This window comes from Mizuhopecten yessoensis, unplaced genomic scaffold (assembly GCF_002113885.1).
Source record: "Mizuhopecten yessoensis strain PY_sf001 unplaced genomic scaffold, ASM211388v2 scaffold10829, whole genome shotgun sequence".
Taxonomy (NCBI): domain Eukaryota; kingdom Metazoa; phylum Mollusca; class Bivalvia; order Pectinida; family Pectinidae; genus Mizuhopecten; species Mizuhopecten yessoensis.
In genome coordinates this window covers 1,707,960-1,731,833 of record NW_018408742.1, presented here as the reverse complement: position 1 = coordinate 1,731,833, position 23,874 = coordinate 1,707,960, and the positions used below count along the sequence as shown (strand labels likewise).

The window sequence follows — 23,874 nt, the reverse complement described above, 5'->3', positions numbered from 1 at the left end:
AAGTATTACACAGCAATACAGACTTATGGGGGAGAACGGACAATAGTATTAGTATATACGTAAGATGTTACACAACACACTGAACAGCCCATTTTGTTACAAAATTTATTGATGGACAGTGGAATTATTATATAAATATAATTATTCATTTGATCTCAATCAGAAATTTCGAAAGAGTGTTTCAATTTTCCTTTTTTCTAACTTTACGAAAGGAAGTTTATTTTGAACATATATAGTCACATTCTGGTATATCTATAAATGTTGCATACTCTTAATTCGTTGTAAAATGGACAAACAAGAACAAAATTCCAAAGTCCTCCATATCACCTTGTTTACACTCTATATATGATCTTTTATTTCGAGGTATTCTTTCACATCGGTTTTCTCTCTATACGAAGGTTGCATGGCGATAATCTTAATTTCGCAACAGTTAAAATACAAGATTCAGGTAAAGATTTCGAAGCGGAATGACCATAGGGTACCTTGTTATTTATAACATGCCTGCACTATAAGGCTTATGCGAAAAAAACAAGTAAGATTAAACACCGTCTTGAATGTGGCACTAGTTTTTGACTTTTGAGAAGTACATGTAATATGTTAAATATGTTTCAAATTGACTGATACCGATCCGAAACACGAAGTTATTGGTCTCAGTAGAAAATTGTGGAACGCTTAACAAGGGTTCTGTCTCCTACAGCAGTGTTCAATGTATGATGTCCTTATTCCGTAGGTCCTACGACCTATAACTTGAAAATGTACATTATATAAAACAAACGGAGAGTAATCCATAACTTACAACATTCCCTTTTATCAACTTCCTTAAAATTGTTAACACTTGGTAGCTAAACTTGCTTTAATACACTAGGTTTTCGATAATAACATTTCTTAATATATTTTTGAGGTAAATCTGAACAAAATGGACATTAAAGTACAAAATGGAATTCATCTTCAATTTCGGCTAAATTGCAACATGTACAAATCTGACATGTCTGGAAATATTAACCTGTCTACATCTCTTTATGTTTAGATTGTGCAATGACTATGACTGTGAGGGCTGATAGAGTATGACAACCACCTGTAAATAAAGAGGAGTTGTTCCATTAAGTGCCTGGTATAACTATATACTGGAAATTGTTTAACTCATTCACCCCTGAAATAATGAACTATTCCAACCTTTGAATTGTAAGAGTTCAAATGTGTTTAAAGGGATGAATTATTTAATAAGCATGTGCAGGTTTGTTATCAATACGAATAATGAATGAATGACGTCGATACAATTCATTGATCGGTTTTGTATCATGGTCCCCATACCGGCCTTTGAGAAACTAACAAATGTAGGATTTTGTCATCTGAGGTAGCAAAACACTGTCGTCTCTCACTCAAATAAGACTGCAAACAGCATAATGCATATACATCCACCCGTCACATTTTTACATATATTTGAAAGTGTGCTATGGTCAATTATGTCAAATACCACGGTCAAGCCTGTAACACAAGGTGGCAGCGATATAATTATACACACAAGTAGTATGACAATTAAATGTTTGTTGATAAAACGATCTGAAATGAAGATATAATTCCAAAATGTTCTTTTCTATTTATGTTAGAGTTTCCGTTGTGAAAGTGTGCTGATGACTGTAATGTATTTGCCCTGTATCTACAATAATTGAGTTAACCTCCAGAAGTACAGAATAGATCAAGGTAACATATATCTACTTGTCAATTTAAATATCTTTTAAAACGAATTTACGAAAAATGATCTGTTGATCTATCTATTACCTTGAAAATCTATAAACAACTATAAATAGACTACAGTTATTTATTGTAGATCGATAATACCTGGAAACCGACAAGGAAGTTAAATCAGAACACTGGATTGTCGCCATCTTACAGGTAAGACATACCAATACATTTGTAAACCAAAAGTTCTTAAGAATTTATTGATTTTAATTTTTGATAAATAATTCTAATAAATAGTCAGTTTGTCTTTGTCTGAGACTTTGACAAATGTGGAAATAATCGTACAAGGCAATAGGCATATAAACGTAAGCTTTATCATGTCCAATCTTGTACCCTCTGAAATCGATCAGATTTGAAATCATGTTATTGCCTGAAGGTATTTGTTTTTGTTTTTCTAGACTTTTAAGGTAGTTTTGTATATTTAGGTATGGTTTTCATTCAAACAAAAGAACCATTATCAGGTAATAAAGAGCTATTTTCCAGTGAAAAACATATTGTTAAGAGATAACAAAACAACTATTCTGCAGGAAAATAACCATTGTCCGTTGAAGAAAAGGTGAACTATATTCTAGTGAGTAATAACCATTGCATGTTCAAGGATACCTTCGAAAGGCACATAGAAAACTTAAGTTCGGTCAGAAAGACCTACATTCCGGTTAGGGAATGTTGGTAAAACCAACATATATAAGCCGTAGACAGGCTGAAGGTGTGTGAATAGTGAACAGCATATCACAAGCTCCGTCTTCGTGGCTCACAATCTAGATGAAAACAAATTATATTATGCAATAAAACTTGTGTTAGCTGTGTCCGATATTTTTTTCGAAAAATGTCTCCTTATCTTCTTAGTTCTCTCTCTTAACTTTGATCCTTTTTCATCATATATATTTGTATTCCTAAAAGGCTTATTGAAGTAGCTCTAACATTGCGTGATGTATATTGTATTCCCATGTTTGTTGCCGAAGAGGACTTTAATAAGTTGGTAAAAACTGTGTCCGATTCGTTTCCGAATATGTTTATTTGCAATAAAATATGTTTAAATTACACATATAAGCCATGATTGAGGACACTGTGTTTGAAGTAGTTAATGGCCTCGCTTTTTCACGGGATAGAAAAGCATCACATGTGGTTGAGGAAACGAATACAAATACGGAGGAACGTGTTTTATTTCCAATATCTTGTAGCGGTTCAGAATATATTGACTGCTGTTCCAGTTTCTCATGTGAATTTGATAATTCAAATAATTGATATGCACGTGTGCTTGCGGTCATCTTCCTGGAAAATGCAAGTGACATCACACCAATATCAGAGGTCAACCATAGAAACGCTTTGATATACTAATGAAGTATTTTTTACATGTGTTTCTAATGCAAACAGATATTTTCGATATGCTACAAGGTTAAAAGGTCAGCATTGATTAAATGGGTTCCTGCATAACGGTTTTAGAAGCTATCTGGCGTGGTCGAAATATAAACATTGATTTTTTAAACAGTTTTGTAAGTAAGTACAAAGGCGACACAGATGTTTGCGTTCTTTTTGAATTGGTGTGTCGTTAAATAACTGTACATGTATAGTATCAGTTTTAATAGCGACCAAGCAGTGCTGATTTATGTGTCAAATGACTCGGAAGTGATCAACCAAGTCGCACAGTAAATAAATACCCGAGCAGGAGAAATACAGGAGATAATTACAGAGAGACCTGTTTAAATGGTTGACACTGCACTCTTGCTTATAATAGATTTAAGTTTCATAAATAATGATATGCAGTTCTAGTACAGTGTAAAATAAATATGTCTGAGAATAAACATGTTTGACAAGCAAACAAATATCAAATCGTTTCAAATTTCTTCTTTGAACAGATGACGTAGGTCGATCAGGACTAGTTCGTTCCTTTATTGCGGGTCTTCCTGGCGGCGGGCCAAAATGACTTATATTGTCAATTAGCTCTAAAATAAAGTACAAATACTGGCGACGGCCCAAGTGGTAAGAGGCTGTCCCCGATAGAAAAACAGGTTAACGGTAACATAATGCGATAAAAATCGATTAATGTTACATAGATGTGAAATAAAAATACACGTGAATAAAAGATCTATGTAAATATAAAGATTCAGTGATGATTATATCTAAATGAAAGGATGACAGAGAGTGAGCATCGAGCAATGCTTATATAATAACATACAGCATTTGATATAGCGCCCTATCTAGCTAACCTAAGCCACTCTAAAGCGTTTTACTGTACATAGATATACACTTTTTTTTTTACAATCAATACAATTAGCATATACACTACAGTAATCAATACAATTGGAGGAATTCGCAGGAGCTGCCTTATCAGGCGCTAACTTCTAGTCCTATGCCACCTGGCCTGTATCCCTTGGATTTTATGTAGGATGGGTTGTCAATAAATATACATGATTTATTTAATTGTTAATATCTAAAACATAAACAGAAAATGATTAAACAAAAGTTGTAAAATGTTCATTTCACAAGCTAAATTGGAGTTATCTCCCCTGCACTGCTTAATTGGATTGTTATGACAGAATATATGTAATGTTTGTAAATAAGTTTGGAAAGGACTTAAATAGGCCTAGCCTGATGTCCAATCCAATTGACATATATAAAATCTGATGAAATGAAATGCCACCTGGCTAATATCTCCCTATGTAAAAAAACCGAAGTAAGGCGCATTAAACAGATTGCTTTGCTCTATTATATTTAAGTCCAACTTCAGAATTGAGGTAAACCATTTCATGTGAGACATTATTTTAGACTATTTTTTATGTTAAGTTTGTTTTGAACAAAAACAGTGAATGAACACTTATTTACCTGTTAATCATTCTTGTTCCTTTGTCAAGCAAACTACAAATGACCAATGTATCGACTGTTAATCGCCGAAAACAGCTCACTAAGCCACAATGTGCCAAATCAGTACAGCTAGCTTTCGGAAATAACAATACATTTTGTCCAAATAGCACCTTTACTACAGACAGTCAGAGAGACGGGTTATATGTCTACCCGTTGGCCCCTTAGTGGGAGTTAAATGTGGTCATGATATATGAAAAACTAACAATATTTTTAGGAAAAACAACACAAAACAGTAAACAAGGCACTGATCAGTGATATCGTACAGTAGGTAAAAATCGTAGAATTTGGTAGTGAGGTAATAATGGTTATTATACATTATAGGTTACACCTCTCTAATAGATAAACACCACAATGGTTCTGGGACTGAGAGTAGTGAGAGGACCCGACTGGAACCTTGGGAACGAGGATGGTGGCGACGGCCATCTTGGAACCGTGGTTGAGGACCATGGCGACGTATCTGTGACGGTAGTGTGGGACATGGGGTCAAGGACGAGATGTCGCGCTGGAAAGGACGGCAAGTGTGACCTCAGAATACTGGACAACGCACCTACAGGTTAATTCAACATTGATTCTAATACCTTTCAGTTATTGTCGTCGTCATCATCATCATCCATCATCATCATCGTCGTCATCATCATCATCATCATCATCATCATCATCATCATCATCATCATCATCATCATCATCATCATCATCATCATCATCATCTTCATCATCATCATCATCATCGCCGCTAGCCGCCGTCTGGCTGAAAAGATACTACACATGCAAACGTTTCTGTGTTAATAAGTGTATGGTTTTTAGCTCACCTGCCCGAAGGGCAAGTGAGCTTATAATTATGCCGTACCGCGGCGTCCGTCGTCCGTCGTCCGGCGTCCGGCGTCAACTTTTCCTTTTAAAAGCCTTTATCTCCTGAACGACTGATCGGATTTTAACTAAATTTGATTTGAAGCATCCTTGAGACCAGGGGCTCAATGGAGTTATGAAATAAGGGTGTGGTCCCCTAGGGGGTTTAGTAAGGGGCCAAAAAGGGGAAAACTAAGAAAATAATAAAAAAAATCTTCTTCTCCATTTCCAGAAATGCTAAAACCAAATACTACTCACAGTTGTAAAGGCCTTTGGGTGGTTTATAAAAATTGTGATTTTTATGTCTCCTNCCCCCCCCCCCCCCCCCCCCCCCCGTTTGTTCCTGGGGAGGAGGTGAAGTTTAGTGTAGTTTATAAAGGAAATAAACATAATAGGCAATGTCTTCCATTGTTTTGAACGGAAGTTGTTCATATTTGACAGAAATACTATTAGGGGGCCAAAAAAAAAGGGTTTTTTTTTTTTCAAAAATCTTGTTCTTTAGTTATAAAAATGTTAGGACCAAATACTACCCATAGCTGTAATGGCATTTGGGTGGTTTATAAAATTTGTGATTGTTATGTATCCCAGTGGTTGATAGATTGACTTACTCGGCCTCTTTTGTAACACTTTTAAGCATTACTACGTATATTGATGAATGTGGTTTGTGCTGAGCAGGTGGTACAGGTAAGACAGGGACCGTGACGGGACTCCGGTCGTATGAGGAGGGTCTCGGGGACCGTAACAGTGCAGCTGTTACCTGGGAGAAGAAACAGAAAACCGCTAAATATCGAATGGGATTTGAGGGAAAGGTCGATCTGAAATGCAAAACCGACGGAGAAGCCCCTGGGTACGATTACTACAAAAACCATCTTCCGCTTCTTGGTAAGTAACTGTATTTATAGATTACAGCGATACATTGTTTAACTATTATTCAAGTTTAATATTGGCAAGTTTTATAATTTTCACTTATTGTATTTAGTTTTGCGACAGATTCAAAACAATTCAAAGCGAAAGACTTTATGAAAGACGTGATGACATTTACGATTGGTCACTTTCCGTTACTCTGCAGTAACATACAAAATGTCACAGCAGAACTACAAAGTTAACCAATCACAATAATTTGGCAACTCCAGCTCCCATTTTTATACGGAAGGGGAGGGGGTGTTCTGTTGACCGATTGATTGATAACAAGGTTTTTCTATTTGTTGCAGTTTCGTTGTTTCTCGCGGCATTGTTGTGCAACGAGCGCAGCAATGTTATTGCAATTTCTGATTCGGGTTAGATATTTTATTTTCTCGACAGCTTCCTGGTCAAGTGGGCAAAATACAGAAGTTTACGCGGTCTGGTGACGCTGTGGTGGTCATCGGTATGGACAAATGGATTCTTAATCCCGAATCATTGGTCAAGGTATTTCTTGTTAGAAAATCTGAACACATGTACTTGCAAGCATTTCTTTCTAAGTACACAAATGTCATAAAAAAGATGATTTTTTACAATAGTTTCAAAATTTAGATTCTTTGGCATTTTCGTATATGAATATTTGTTGTTATAACAGATCGAAATCTTGTTATAAAAATAGTGACATTTTTATATTGAGGATATAATTGTTGATATCAAAAGTTAAACTTATTTACATCAAGAAAATGTATTCTTGATATTTGAATATATAATATTTCAAATGTCAAGAATTCATTATTGAATTATCTGTTTTATTGAAACAAAAATTAAAAATATCAAAATATGAATTTATTATTATTTTTCATATCAAGGATTAGATTTTTAAAAATAACTAAATTTATTTTCAACTAGAAGAAACATAAATAAATGAATTAGACTAAGCGATATCAAATATGAGTTCTTAAAAGGAAATTATATAAATATAAATTGTGAAAGGGTGCAATCGGGTGTTATAACTGATCAAACGTTTATCATCCTTGTATTATGGTAGCCTATATGATATACAACAAAATACCGATATAAGTACTTATTACTTGAGAATGTTATTGCTTATCTACCATTATCATCTTACATGTATTAACAAATACATGAATTCTGGCCTAGACATCGCATGTCTAATCGCAGATTGCCTGTAACATTTCTGGCCCCATATTCACGAAACTATTCTCAGATTTTGTGTTCAAGCCCATTTCTTGTAAGGGTAAAAAATCAACAATGCATAACACATGTTTCAATGATCTGGACAAATGTAGGAGACACTTAAATACTCTTTTCAGTGACTGTTTAACTATGTCAAATGATTTGAGCAACTTACAAGAAATTGGGTCAGAGCATATAATCAATGCTTGAGTACGGAACAGTTTCATGAACACGGGCCCAGGTAAAGGATTGTATGTGACCGTTATTCCAGGTTCATGATATCAGTATGGGTGATATCGTGACGGTGTCAGAAGACTCGGAGTTCGTGAAGATCGTTCAGGAGGATCACGGTGGCTGGATCGATGAAATGGATCTCGTATGTAGCTTCCAGAGCAAAATATTGTCTTTAACAGTAAAAAAAACCTTCTAATTTAACTATTGAAAAAGATAAAAAAAAAATAAAAAAAAAATAAAAAAAAATTAAAAAAATGGAGTGTGATGTATTGATGTTTTGCAATTGTTTAAATAGATCATAAAAATAAACAACAATATGAAGTTGGTAAGTAAATAAAAACATTACGATATCAAAACTAGTAGCTTTCAGCCTGCACACCGATTATTTATCGATAATCTGACGTAGATATGGTATTCAACAGGAACATTGATACTTTTGTTTTTATTAATAAATCGAAGAAATACATCTGCAACAAAAACGTGTGGTAATTAGTAGCAAGTTCTCAAGAATCAAGCTTGACGACAGGGCTTCGCCCCAGTTTGAAAAAAACAAAACAACTTCTCAATGACATTTTTCTTTTGTTTCCTCTATAATCTGGTAAGATTTGCAAACAAAGATGTTACCAATCGTGTTAGATAAGTAAATATTTTTATTGATAGATCAAACTTGTACCATCGAATGCAGTGAAAAGAAAGTACCGTTCTGATTGGTCAATAATATAATGCAGTGAAAAAAATACCGTTCTGATTGGTCAATAATAATAGTGATATTTTCATATGTGATGTCTTACTATTCTGTATAGCAATACAAGTTTGTTTTTAACCAAATTGATAAATCTGATATTACACTGGTTAAAATATAATGTATATATGAATATGTAGTCTTAAAAATTGTGATCGCAAGAAACATGTAGCTTGTCAAAACCGGATGCCGTTTTGTCTTAGGTGTATGGACCATGTGATATGTCAGTATTCGTCATAGCGTGACCATGTAATACTTCTCTTGTCAAAATTCTGAATTGTCTTTATACTTTCTAAACAGGTGCTTGGTAGGGCGGGTAAGGTAGTACGTATTACCCCTAAGCGCGACGTAGTGGTAGCGTTTGGGAGGAAGACTTGGGTATTTAATCCTGCATGCCTCACCCCGGCCCCTGACGAGGAAGTTTTCGAAGTCGAACTGGGCACTTCTGATGCAACTCAATGTAAGTTTAATTAAACGTTTAATCATAATTGAATGACAACATCTGAAAGGCAATGTCAAGATGCTACAACGCGTCATGGAATAATATAATCTATGACTTTGTGAAGTAGAAAGAGCAATCAAAACTAGAAGCTAAGCTTATTGAAGTTTAGCATGAGGCTTTGCCGAGTGTGAAAATTCATACACCGTATCCAGAGGGAACATGAAATGTGTAACAAAATTGATGACGTATTACCCTGGTTACACTGCGTAATGTGATATCGCAATGGTGACGTTTTTAAAATAATAGCGTTTGAGATCTGTCTTTCCCTATGTAGGTATATTAGGTTAATGTTTTCACCAGTAAAAAATGGGAATGCACTGGTGTTTTGGGAGAAAATGTTTCTGTAAATACCGTGTTGTATACTATTATAACTGTTATGAAAATGTATGTCAATACTTCACTGTGTATATACTTTTCATTCTGTTTACTAATAAGGGTGGTTTACATCACCCACACATATTGTATTGTCATTTGATTCTATACAGAGCTGTTGACCATGTTATCTATGACAGATATAGTAAATATCATTAATTTGTATGTATCCAGCTGCTGCCGGATTGGGCGATGCTCTTGGTTTGCTGTTGGCACAAATGCTGCTTGAAGGAGCAGGTGTAAGGGTTGTAGGCCCTAAAGACTTTTTACAGGCAGCTGCAAGAGGAGACAACGATATGATCGGCAAAATTTTAAAATCGAATCCACAACTGGTAAGGCAAATTGTGACAAATCATCATACGTCCTATGAAGCAGACAACTTTCATGCTTGAATAAGATACAAATAACTTTTTTTTTTAATCTATAGTTGAATGTTTTTAGTTACGGTAAATGAATTATTCTCATTGGTTTTCCCTTTTGAGTCCTAGATCAATAACGGATATATATTTTGATGGGCTTAATGAATTACACTTTTATTTATGATCTAAAACTCTAGAAACCGTAAAGAAATTTGATAATTGTATTTGAATATGTATTATCTCTGTTTGTTTTCATATTTAAAATGTGATTGATATGTCTTGTTTTAAATGTATACTAACCTTATAATCTTGCTGACTGCTGCGTTTTTTTTCAAACAAACATACAAGAACTACCCTTTCGTTAATCGAGTGAGCAGCATAAATAAAAGAAAATGGTTGCTTTACTAAAGGGCCTGTTTCCAGTAATGTTAATTCTCCATAGGAGCCTGCCCCCGTATAATTTCTTATCTAGCTCAACTACTGTTTTTTTCTTTTCCGAAGAATAATTTTACACCTTTCCGACACCCAGATTTCATAATTTCAGTGAAAATGTATTTTTATAAAGTTGTCAATTTCAGCATCAAAGACATAAGTTCGTAAATAAAAGAAGGTTATCTCGAAATTGTAATTCGCAACATAGTATAAATTTCTTTTGATAAATATTTCCAAAACATCGTGTTTATTCATAAAACATAAAAAAAAAAATTCTCGGATGAAAATGCACTTGCAGAGACACAATTATGAAGAAAAATGCCATAAAATTGCAATTTTCTCCCGTTATATAGTTTTGGATGCAAATTTCCATCAGAAAATCGGATAGAGCTTTACTTGTTTCATATGTGTACCAAAAATCAGCTAATTCCATGTGGTGGAACGTTCTCATATCGCCGCCTGAATGTGGTTGTAAATTGAAAGAAAAGGGGAAATGAGTAACAACCTTGTCTGAAACCCTATTATATAGCTTATTATATACAAACTTTTATATTGAATATCAGAGCGGATATTTTCATGACAGTTTTATGATGTGTAACGACTAAATAAACAGTATCGATATAAAGATTTACACTGAGGACACCCTGATACATGAATACTGTTCTATCTCAAGTTGTCCTCTTCTGAATTTTCTGATCGTGTGGCCTTGTACATTTATCCGTATCTTCTTGTCTTTGTCTATACGTTTACGGAATCATTGACTCGACGCTAGCTATTCTTGTCTCACTTTCCTTGTTTTATTGTCCCATCTCCAAAGCGTTGTGGCTCTGTCAGGGTTGGGACCCTGACTTGTCTCACTTTCTTTGTGCCTGCCGACCACGCCACATCGAATAGATAGATTATCCATATGAAATACTTTATTTTGTTCTAAGTAATCAATCAATTCTGCGCTTCTTGGAGGTATTGAATGTGATTTATTATATTGTCTTGTTATTTTGTGTAATTAGTTGTTCGTTATTTATCACACATTTTCGCATAATTGTACCAAACTACTAAGTATTAGCTGTTTACAGCAATCATCGGTGGCTTGCTATTTTGTTACTTTATCGACGCTTCATAAACCAATCGTTATTGTTTCAAGATGGAGGGTAAATGTGTTGGAGAAGGGTGTCAAGTATACTTCAAGAAACGTAGTGGCAATAAGAACAGAAGTGCACGCAATGTAAATAGTCCACAATATAAATGGCTCCTAGATACGCTGGTGCAACAAGGATTGATGTCAGCAAAGGAACAAGCACTTATTTGCCAGAAGTGCTACATGAAGTATCTTCGGAACAAAAATCAGCCTGAACCTGAACCCGAGCAGAACCAGGAAATAGAGGAAGAAGACGACTCCCCGTCCCATATCCTGCCGTTGCTGACCCTTCATGATCTTTTGAATGGATCATCTTCACACAAAAAATGCTGTCTCTGTCTTGTTACCTTTGCAAGAAATGGAACAAAATCATCAGTCTTACCAAAACGTGCAAGACATCACCTGATCTATTCACACAAACTGTGGTGTCCCACCTCATCCCGCGTCTGCTCCATTCACCTTATTGGTAACGACTTAGATCCGTCTACAGAGGTTGTCCTTGATGGTAGAGGTTCCTTGGAATCTCAGTTACCATCAAAATCGTCCGAAATCATTAATGACCTCCTAGAGGTGTCGCACGTCCTTTCACAGAACCAGTCTGCGTTTACAATAAGCTTTTCTTCTCTTGATGACTCGGCATGCATGGCCTGGACAGGTTGGTCCAAAGATCAGTTCCTCGAAATCCACTCGCACTGTTCCCCATATCTTTCATCTGGTATATATACCAAGACTACACACGATGCTCTATTACTGTTCTGGGTAAAACTGAAAACCGACATTTCCTGGAGTCAGTGTTCTTCTCTTTTTGGAATTTCCAAGTCAAGTGTGTCCAAAACTTTCCACTCCATAGTACAGGCATTAGACACATCGATAGTCCCACAATTTCTAGGTCCGGATCACTTGACAAGAGAACAGTTGCTCGGGCACAATACTGTCTTTTCAGAAGCATTTTTTGGAGATAAAGCCACTGCCATATTAGATGGCACCTATATTTATATCCAGAAAAGCTCCGACCACAAGCTCCAGAGAATGTCCTACTGTGGCCAGAAGAAGAGAAACTATCTCAAATTCATGAGCATCGCCTTACCAGATGGCTACATTCTGGACACAGTAGGACCATTCACTGGCAGCGAAAATGATGCTACAATTACAAAAAAAGTCATGGACAAGCTAGTTACTTGGCTACAACCAGACGACAACGTTGTCGTTGACCGAGGTTTTAGAGATGTCCTACCAGTTCTCGAAGCCTCTGGCCTCAATGCTAGCATGCCGTCATACCTGAAACCCGGTCAAAGTCAACATTCTGACGTCCAAGCAAATCTTGACAGAACTATCACCAAATCGAGGTGGATTGTGGAATCCTATCATGGTCGTCTGAAACACTGGACGTTCTTCCGAACGCAATTGGTGTCTAACAGCTTTATCAATGTCATCGAGGCTTTGCTTCGAACCGTCACAGCCTGTCTGAATGGTATTAGAGGACCGATCTACCAGAGATCTCCAGAGAGAGATGCCAAAGATAGGCTAATGGCTGAACGTATGAAGGACCGTTTGACAACACCGAATGGTTTAGCTCAGAGAGTCAAGACAGATCCGGATCTATCTAGACGGGCAAGGTCCGAGTTTGTCAAGATGGATGCATCTTCCGTACTGTTTCCCCGTCTCGATCTTGATTACTTGAGAACCATTACGTGTGGAACGTATCAGATATCTCTGGCTCCTGGTTACATCGCCGAACATTTAAGTGATGACGGAGACTATGAGGTGTGGCTTTACCAGCACTCCCCAGACCTTCTCCGATGTCAAATACATTCTCGACACAAAAGCCAAACGAAATATAACGTTTGGATACGGTTCACCGTTTCACCCGATGTTGAGGCCCCAATAAAGGACTACTACTGCCAGTGCCCAGTTGGAGAGAGAACGATGGGAATGTGTGCGCACATCTCCAGTATCTTGTACTACCTTGGGTATTACAGGACGCTGGAAAACCCTCGACCATTACAACCACAGGTAAAGAAATTCCGACAAAACTTGAAATAGTTTTCCATGCGGCAACGGAGTGCATATGTCGAAAGTATGTTTGGGGCTCGATATGAAAGATCCCCGTTACCATGTGACTAACCAAACTTATAAATATAGGTATTATACAATCGCCCGTAGCTATGAACACTCCCGTAAATGCGAAAACCAACCAAAATCATAAGGAACACGTTTTGTTTGTTGTTCTGTCTATTTGTCAGCCAATGTCTTCAACCACGGGGACTTGTGAAGTAGCCATCTTGGATTTTTTTTATGAAAAAGTGTTTCTCTCACTTTTTTTCATATCTGTGTACATATTCTCAACATACCGAGCAAATACTCTCGTTTTTTTGTTAATTATCTAAAGAAAGTCGAAAATCGGCAATTCAACCATAGGCTAATTCAACCCAACATTTGAAAATGTTCCACCACTTACATTTTGATGATTTTTCCTCTCATCAATAGCATATTACGTACTGTTTAATAGGATAAAAATTGGTTTGCATCCAACGCCCATAAAAGGGTGTATTCTCTAAAAAACACAGTTTTTGTGTCTAAAATGTTATCATCGAAAATGGCATTTTTGAGATTGTTTCTTCCATAAAACAGCCAAATGGCGCGATGGAAACATGATTTTTTGTCACAATCATGCCATGAATGTATTCTTTACGGTGACCATCATTTGATTAGATTTTCATTAATATTTTACATAACATGCACATTTTATCAACACTTAGACAGCTTCTGAAAGGTACAACTTTGAGGAGCCATAAAAAACAAACCAAGTGACCTAAATCTTTATACTTTATAGATTTGTGACCACAACGGCATTTTGGAAACCGGCCCTTTAAGCTTAGCTTCATTATCGTGGTTAGAAACTGTCTAAATTCGAAACTGTTACATATTTTGGCGTTTTTAGAGAGTATTGTTAATACTCAAACGCAAAAAAAACAAGAAGATAAAATCATATTTGCTTGATATGTACTTGTGGTGAGGTTCTTAGAAAGGTTATCATGACATACTGCTGTATCATAACAAGCATACACTCATCTGTTAAAATACAACGCGTTGATATTATAGTGATATGATAATCGGCATGCTTTTGGAAGTACACAATAAATCAAATAAATAAGTACTGTTAATAATATGAATTAGTACTACCGGGTTCGCACTACCAAATGCGTGAAATGTTTAATACACTACTAAATAATCTTATGTCAATTTTCAAGGCGCAAAAAGTGATCGACGGTACGACGGCTATGGTCTTGGCCAGTCACCAGGGACATGACGCGGTCGTTAAGACGCTTCTACAGAGCGATGCTGAAACCGAACTGACAGACGCTGGCGGCAACACACCTCTGTTAGCGGCTGTTGTGGGGTCAGTTGTCATGTGTTAGTTTTAGAATGTTAATTGCCTTATAGTTAATGTAACTTTAGTAAATTACCTGACTGACATATTGGTACATTTACGACGTGTAAGCTAATTAAAATATTTAACTTTATATACTTTTCATGGTATGCATTTTAATGAATAATTGATGCATTTGTCTGCATTCATCAAAACTTAAGATCAAGACTTCAAAAATACTTCATTTAGACATATATTTTTCCCCTTAGAAATAAATCGTTTCTCCTACCAAACAGGAAGAAGGTCAGTACCACAACCGTACTACTTGACGCGGGAGCGAATGTCGACTTTGCCAACCAAAAGGGTAGAACGGCCCTTCACATAGCATCTAATGCTGGAGAAGATGTGTTAGTCAGACTTCTCATTGGCAGGAAATGTGACGTCAATCCCCAGGTAAGAGACCAATTGCCAATATTCATCAACTTACAGGTGAGAGACTAATGGCATTTATAATCAACCCTCAGGTGAGAGACCGATTGCCAATATTCATCAACTAACAGGTGAGAGACTAATGGGATTTATAATCAACCCTCATGTGAGAGACCGATTGGCATGGTTAATCAAACCTCAGGTGAGAGACCAATTGCCAATATTCATCAACTTACAGGTGAGAGACTAATGGCATTTATAATCAACCCTCAGGTGAGAGACCGATTGCCAATATTCATCAACTAACAGGTGAGAGACTAATGGGATTTATAATCAACCCTCAGGTGAGAGACCGATTGCCAATATTCATTAACTAACAGGTGAGAGACTAATGGGATTTATAATCAACCCTCATGTGAGAGACCGATTGGCATGGTTAAACAACCCTAAAGAACAGACTTATAAACACTATTAATCAACCCTAAGGTGACAAGCTTACGTATACTACTTATGAACCTTCAGATGAGAGCCCGATTGACAATATCAACGTCATCATTATCCGATTACATAGTATCAGCAACATATCCCAAAGAATTTCCCTAATAGAGGTATACGGTGGACGTTGTGTAAGGTATAGCAAAGTTATCCCCTGTCATCACATTTAAACATCACCGCTGCTATAGAATCCCTCTAATATAAGGGTTTTAAAATTGATTACTAAATCATACTTACCTAAATCATGGTTAGCAAGGCAGTGACGTTGGTTATTGTAACCTAAATCCTGACTTTGTTGGTCTGATGTTAGTTTACCTTAGTTATGGCTGTGATGGCGTTGCCGTTGTCTGTACTTACGTAAAACTTGACTTTACTTACACTGAAGTTGGCTTTATTAGTCTCTATAATGGATGGTATAAAGCGTTTAGTGTTTTAACCTAAATCATGACAGTGCTGGTACAGAAGCTGATTAACATATTTATATTTTACCTTAACCATTGCTGTACAATATGATGTTGGTTGTAGCGACCTTAACTATGACGGAAGTTGGTTATACCTAACGTAAGCGTTAATGTGCACGTGCTATCCTTTAAGTTGCTCGTTATAGCCTAAACTACGACTTAATGTATCCCAATATTGCTTATAGTACCTGAAACATGGCGATACAGACTTGCCGAAATACGCTGTCTATCACATATATATACATGTATCGCTATGTCAGAGTTACAGTCCGCAGAACATAGGAAACAGATAATTTCCAGCGTGTTCTAAGTTTAGAATTTCAGCACTACAAAAGAACATAGAACCGCCCATGTGAACTTCAATTTTACTATCCATAGGATATCGTTGGAAACATGCCGTTGCATGATGCCATTACTGAAGGTCACGCAAAAGTCATCGACTTGCTGGTGTCTCATCCCAGTCTAGACTTCCGGAAACAAAACAAAAAAGGAATGAATGTCCTACACTGGGCTTCCATTCGGAACAACCCATAGTAAGTATTGCACGAGCAACATGTTATCCATGCAGCTGTACAGTCATACCATCGTCAGTTTATACTGACATTCACTCAATAACCATTGTCTACGTAAACTGGAGTTATCTTCTCCTTACCATATATCAGTAAAGTTTCGTTGACGTCGATAATACAATCGTGTCTTCAGAACAATTTTTCCGCGAATGGGTCACAGCTGTTTGACGTGATCAAAAGGAGATATGGGCGGACTTAACCAAGGCACATACAAATTCTAAGGCAGTTAGCAATTGACATCTATCAATGAAATTTCAATATTTGGAGAATGTGTATACATTACTGACGTTAACTAATGATATAACAAAACAACTATGTATATGTTACTTACTTAATACTTTGATGCCACTTTCATGCAGTGCTGTCGACAAAATCCTTGGCAAAGCAAAGAATCTGACCGATGTCAAAAAGGAGGATGGTTTCACAGCACTTCACGTGGCTGCATTTAACAACCACACACAGGTGGCCTCTAACCTTATTATTAAGGTAAAATAAAAATCAACAATTTTGCAGTGTTCTAATTTATAGAAGTGAATTTCAGCCTATAAATTGTAACACATAGCACTGATCAAGTTTTAAAAAGGTAAACAATAGTGCTTGAGTCTTTAAAAGGTTGACCGTACATTGTTTTCGACTTCAAAAAAAAAAAATGTGAGTAAGTTTATGTTTCCCGAGCGACATTTTAGTGTTACTCTACAAAATGCACTTTAATTTTACGACTATGTCGTAACATCAAAGTTATGTAAACACGATTCCATTTATAAAGTCTCCTGTATCTACGTTATAGGGTAACGCAACCATAGATATTCGAACCAATGAAGAGATGACGCCGCTCCACCTGGCGGCAGAACGCTGTTACTACCACATGATCAAACTTCTGCTGGATAATGGTAATATTGCTATAAAATATGTGACTATGAATTCGATCAATCGACAAAACATTGCAGTTCTTCTACATGTAGTTAAGTGATGACGGTTTTACAAAACCATTATTATATATATGTACATGTATTTGAAATGATATTTCGCATGTCCAAATTTTCTCAAACTTGGCATGTCTGATGTTTTATACCTTCATGATACACATTACGATGTTTGTTAACTAATAATTGCTTGATCTATCTTAATTTAAATCACATATTTGCGTATTTCGTAATGGAAATAATGACATTTTCAAAACGACCTTTGAGCAAGCGACGTGACTTTCTTATATGTCGTGTCTGTTAAAGGAGCCGGTGCGACATTAAAAGAAAAGAAGGGAAACACACCACTCCACATTGTACTTGGAAAAAGCACTTCACAACAAACGGTAAGTATACACACATTCAAAACATAGTTGAGCCAGTGTTCATATTTATTTTCATTATATAGTAAAAATTAAAAAAAACATCAGAGACAGTGGCCATGTTTTGTTACCTATTAACTTACAATAGATCGTTAACATAAACAAAGTAGCAGTGTTTTTCTTTTTTTCCCCTAACAATAGACCGTAAAAACGAACAAATTAGAGCTACTGTGAAATTTTTAATTTACAATAAACTAAATATATACTAATGACAGCCAGTGATCATGCTTGTTTTCATTTATAACAAACCACACTCATATAGACCGGAGATTAAGTGAAAAATACACCCGCTGTTACCCACTGCATGTTGTAAGGGGAAGCTTATGTGTGAAGCGTCTGTGGAATTCGGGATTTGATTATTTTCCCTCTACATTTGGTTTGGACAAAAGAATGACCAAAATTAATCTGCTGCACCTATTGCAACATTTAGGATACAACTATTTTATCTCTTCTTCCTAACATCTATCATTTATCGTAGCGCCATGCTAAGCAATATCTCACTTTTGAACTTAATAATGTAGAACGTTCGCCCAAGTGAGAAAGGCAATGAGTTCTGTCCCCAGGGACATACTAAAGTCCTTAAAATGGAATTGTTCATCATGTCCAGTAATCTGTGGCCAGTATAATGCAACCGAGTGTTTGGCATGATATTTCAGTGAGAAAGCACTATATAGTTGGTATAAGATCCCGGCTATCGCACGGAGCCAATTTCATCAACAAATCGCCTCCAGAATACGCACAAACATACACGCATAGATTACACACATGGAGGCATGTCGTTGAATGACCTTAAATGTTCAAATGACGTTAAACAAAATGAAACAAAACCAAAAACGAATACAACAAAACGTATGTATTAATAAATTAGAATCAGATGGTATGTTATTTCCAATTAACAATAAATATTAACCAATGGTTTAAGCCTATTAAAAAAGAAGCACATATCAACGCATTGTACTACAACTTCGCAACCTGTGCAGATTCGGAGAAAGAATGGACATGATGTACCCAACTGCATGATCGTAGGAGGCGATTAATGTGGCCCTTCCGACGAATCGTTTTTCCATTGTCTTCTACTTAGGTGTCATTGAAGAAGTCAGGAAAAGACCTGCTGAATCCCAATAAACGTGTAAGGTGACTAATGTTGGACCCCCTGCAGAATCTTCGGTTTTCTTCCGTGCCTTCTACGAAGGCAACGTTTGGGATCTTTTTGTTTCCTATCTTTATTGTCTTCTTCTTTCCTATTTTACGTTAGTTTCTCTTTAAGGTTGTGTCCTCGTAAGCAACCGTCATCGTATGACTGACTGTTGCTAGAACGTTCAACACCGAACAAACAAACAAACAAACAAACACTACTTCGTTTCGGTTTGGTGTACATGTCCCTGTATTGAACATATAATGTGTTAAGAAAATGTTTCTTTTGTAGTTGCTTCACCTCCTGATGGCCAGTTCAAAGGTCAGTAGTGTGGAAAAAGTCAAGGTTGGGTGTCTTTTGATACAGTTTGGCGCCAAAGTTGATGTTCATAACAAGTTGCAGCAAACTCCTATTGACGTATGTCAGGAAATAGACGTGCGTAGGGCCGTCGTCAAATGTGCAGAGCAGACGTGAGTACAGTTGAATAAAGCGGCAGAACTAAAACCAAAAGAAAATAATAGTTATGTTAAGTTATTACATGATTAGTGTGTGTCGTAGGCTAAGCTGACCTTGTCTTTCTGCAGCTTTATGAGTCATACTTAAGCAAAAAACAGTTAACTGTTTTTGAAATATTATTTCTGATAGCGTTTAAGCCGGATGTCGTTTATCCATAATGCTTTGCTATAAATAACGACTTGTGTATCCCGGAGTAACGGTTTCTAAGACAGGATGAGTTTATAGTTGTAACAAGAGCAACCTCATATATTTGTAGTAGTTTATAACGTATGTGATTAAATAAAGATTGCATCTATAGGAATATTATTGATATTGTAGAGTTTTGTGTAAACTATTTTATTTCAAATTATTTATTTTAAATAAATAAATATAACCAATTAGAAATATTCGACGTTGCAACTTTAAGATTTTAACACTCTTTTCTTCTTGATGCATTACCCATTATTCTCTGTAGCATTTATGACAGTTAGTCATTATAAATATCAGAAAACAAAAGGCAGCACAGTCGAGACGTCGCCCAACGTCTGCAGGCGGAGAGAACGCAGTTTTTTCACGGATGTCGATGAACTGTATGGAGTGTACGAGCCAGGAAGCCCAAATTACCTACGAACCATGTAAACACAAGTCACACTGTCTACAGTGTACGTTCGAATTCGACAAATGCCCAGTGTGTTACAGGGACATTGAGAAAAGGAAAGACCAAGGTAATACAAGTCCCATAACGGCGTGTATACAGAGAAAAATCAGTGCAAAAAAAAAATATATCGAAACGCCAACCTCATCAAACATGTTCAAATTACTGTTTATCATCGTACCGTCAAATTTAATATTATTTTGTAAGTATATACACGCTCTGTAACGTAAAACCCCACCTCATTGTGCATAGGGACGGCACCGAGTAAAATTATAATTACGCTTAGCTATATTTTAACTTTAATAACTGTTGTATCCGTTGACTATGTAATTGAATTGCTATGTATTTCATACCTTTATTACAATGCTACACATTCATTTTATAATAATTTACATTCTCTCACGTTTGCAATGTAAAGACACTTTTCATTGGTCTACAGCCATGGATTATTTGACGATAGAGCATGCGCGTGCGTATATTATTTTCCAACAGACAAATGTTCTACCCAAAATCTCCCCCACAAATGTACCGGTAAACAAGTGAATCGCGGGACTGTCGACTGAGGGTAACCGCCAGCGATGCATTTGCCAGCGAACGAACAAAATCGATATATATATATATAACCTCTACATCTACTTTAAACCTGTCAAACACACAGTCAGAATGTTCCACCGAACTTACAGCGAAGGTGATTTGAAACAGCGTTTGAAAATCTGCCAAATGTTAATGTCATATGTTGACGACCAATGTCGATAGATTGGTAGATTTCATCGAAAGAAACGTCTGGTTTAAAATATGACATTAGTTTTGTTTATTGTCTGTCGACCAAATGGCGATTGAAATTTATCCAGGTTAAATACACAAACCAGGGTCCACATGGTCTGAAGTGATAAAATAAAGAAAATATGAAAAATAGGACACCGCGAGACAAATGTTAGCACGTGCAAAACAACAGCCTATTTTAAATATCTAGAGTATCTCGTAGGGACACTGAGATCAACACGGAAACAACTTTCACGATATTTTACTTGGTAGAGTAGACAAAATCAGCACATGTTTGTTTATTATGGTGGAATATATTACTGGGGATTAAATAAAGTTGGAAACAATAATTAACTCGGACCACAAGCGGCCTTTTAAAATTATTATTTTCAACATTGTCTCACCCTCGTTAAATATTCTAACCATAATACATGCACACATACATGTATGTTGATTATTTCTCAGGAAAAAGTCAGTTAAAGAGTATCTAATGTTATGTAATAACCTTACCTGACGTGATGGCTTGATAGACGGCTCATCTGTGTACATGTTCCTGTTTTTATTTGTAGATGGCAATACAATCATTGGTACATCGGATGAATGTAGCGTGCAGTGAAATCTTGTGACAAGTGTTATACCTGGACTTGGATATAACAAACCTTAACATAAATGGAAATGGTAATGACAGTCGTCGTTTGAGACACACTGTGCAGTGCCGAACATTTAGCCTATTTTAAATATCTAGAGTATCTCGTAGGGACATTGAGAGAATGCTGAGAGATTTCTCGAGTGCCTCTCAAATGAGAATTTGCATACATTGTATATAAGTATCTAATCAAAAGTTCTTTATATGTGACCTTTCTATAGAATCAGTTTCCACTGATGTAAACGATATTGTGCACAAGCCATTGGCGGATCCAGAGGGGTTTTTTGGGCTTCAGGAAACCCCCACACCCTGAGAATGTTCTTTGAAAATCATGTATTTTCAACATTTTCCTCAATTTTTCCCGACATGGAACCCCCCCCCCCCCCCCCCAGGAAATTTGGAAACCCCCCCAGATAGGTCTCTGGATCCGCCACTGCAAGCGTTTACAACCTTATACATTCGAAGAACATAAATGCACAAGGTGATTCACTACCTCATAATGAAGTTTGATTTTGTCAATAAATATGAATTTACGAATGAAATATTGTTTGTATATGATTCTGTTCCCCGTATCTCAGTTTGTTTTGTATATCTATATATCTTATCTGCAAGTTTATTTCATTTCAATGTTGTATATATTTTTATATTTTGTATGTCAATAGAAAATTATCTTTCCGCTTTGTTAGAAATGTGGATTTGAACATAGATGTGATTTGTTCTTCTGCATGCAAGTATTTAAAGAAGATGGTGAATCCAAATAGTGATTGTTGGAATAACTGACGACAGACAATAAAAGGTAAACATCTAATTTGCTCAAAATTCAATATGACTAGGCAGAAGATTGTTTGGAATGACTCCTTAATTCAGAATTAAAGAAGTGTCCGTAGACTCATTAAACATGCACGCGTTATACTCATTTCCTAATATGGGTTGAAGAATACCAATACGTATCTCATTAGATGGTGTCAGTAAAAATCTCAGTTCGATTGTTCCTGGGATTTGTACAGTAAAATATTGCTATGAAATTTTTGGTTATGTAAGATGATATGTATGGGTTTTCTCCGGCTACTCCAACATTAAAACCCCCGCGCGCTTCAATCCGGTCTAACAAAAGTGATTAATATATTTTGGAAACATTTGCTTAATTCTTGTTGTAAAATAGATAAAGTTCATATCAAAATAAATTTCTCTTATTTTCAAATACTTTCTGAATGTTAAATGTGTCTAAGACCAAGGTGACCGCCATGTGATTTTAAGATTGAGGAAACAGCATTTTAAAATAACAATCCTTTACCCTGCAGGCAAACCTAGATTTAATTCTAATTTAATTTTGATATGAAGATACTTTTATTAAGTTTTATTTTTGGATNTCCTTTTGGGTTTTTTTTTTTTTTTTTTTTTTACTTATTTCTACCTTGTGTTTGACACCGTAGCATGCTTATTTTATTTACTTCTTAAACTAGGATTTGTTTAAAGGCATTCAGTGAATTGGTATACTCTATTCGTTTAAAATATGAAAGGAATGAAGCTTAACAGCAATATTTATTTATACATTTACAACTTGAACATTTTGGTCGCAGTAATCTTATAAATCGTATAAATCTTCCTAATTGAAACATACATTTCAGGTCGGTAATTTTGGTAACAGTTTTGTATAATTAAAGAAGGAAAATATTGTGATTAAAAAAACAATGTTGTGTATCTTTTATATAATTTTTTCTCTCACTATTAATAATATAATATATTATATTTTCTGCGATTGTTATCGTTTTTCATTGTTGTTAATACATTTTGTAGTGAGAATAGTTGACGTATTACTAGTATTACTTTGTAATAAACTTTTAAACAAACTGTGATGCGTTACGGTTATGTTTTATTCTAAACATGTTGCTTCCGGAAAAAAGACAAACTATTAATATGGTTATGTTGCTTTCTGATTAGATTACCAAGATAAGTTAACCAGAATCGATAATAATGCTATCCCGATAATTCAGAAAGCTTCATGAACGCTGTTAGATACATTTTTCATTTTTTCAAATTCCGATGAAAATAGTAATGATACTTATATAAAAATGCCATGAACGCTGATTTGAAATGAAGAAGTTATCTCCCTTGGACTATATCCTATTTATATAACATCGGAAGACGCAGATTTTAAAGAAATAGTAATTGGAGAAAGAGAAACGGAATC

General features: G+C 35.9%; 1 protein-coding gene across 1 annotated transcript; it reads left to right on the top strand.

Annotated features, from left to right (window-relative positions):
* Positions 1-1,145: 1,145 nt before the first annotated feature.
* LOC110462721 (E3 ubiquitin-protein ligase MIB2-like) lies at positions 1,146-22,040 on the top strand. Its single transcript, XM_021516827.1, has 17 exons — positions 1,146-1,701; positions 1,829-1,893; positions 4,924-5,155; positions 6,124-6,330; positions 6,731-6,855; positions 7,817-7,921; positions 8,822-8,981; positions 9,570-9,727; positions 14,573-14,721; positions 14,988-15,144; positions 16,455-16,609; positions 17,005-17,131; positions 17,433-17,535; positions 17,875-17,954; positions 19,417-19,595; positions 20,128-20,345; positions 21,607-22,040. The coding sequence occupies exons 3-17, from the start codon at positions 4,954-4,956 to the stop codon at positions 21,651-21,653; spliced, it is 2,172 nt and encodes a 723-aa protein (XP_021372502.1). The 5' UTR covers positions 1,146-1,701; positions 1,829-1,893; positions 4,924-4,953; the 3' UTR covers positions 21,654-22,040.
* Positions 22,041-23,874: the final 1,834 nt, after the last annotated feature.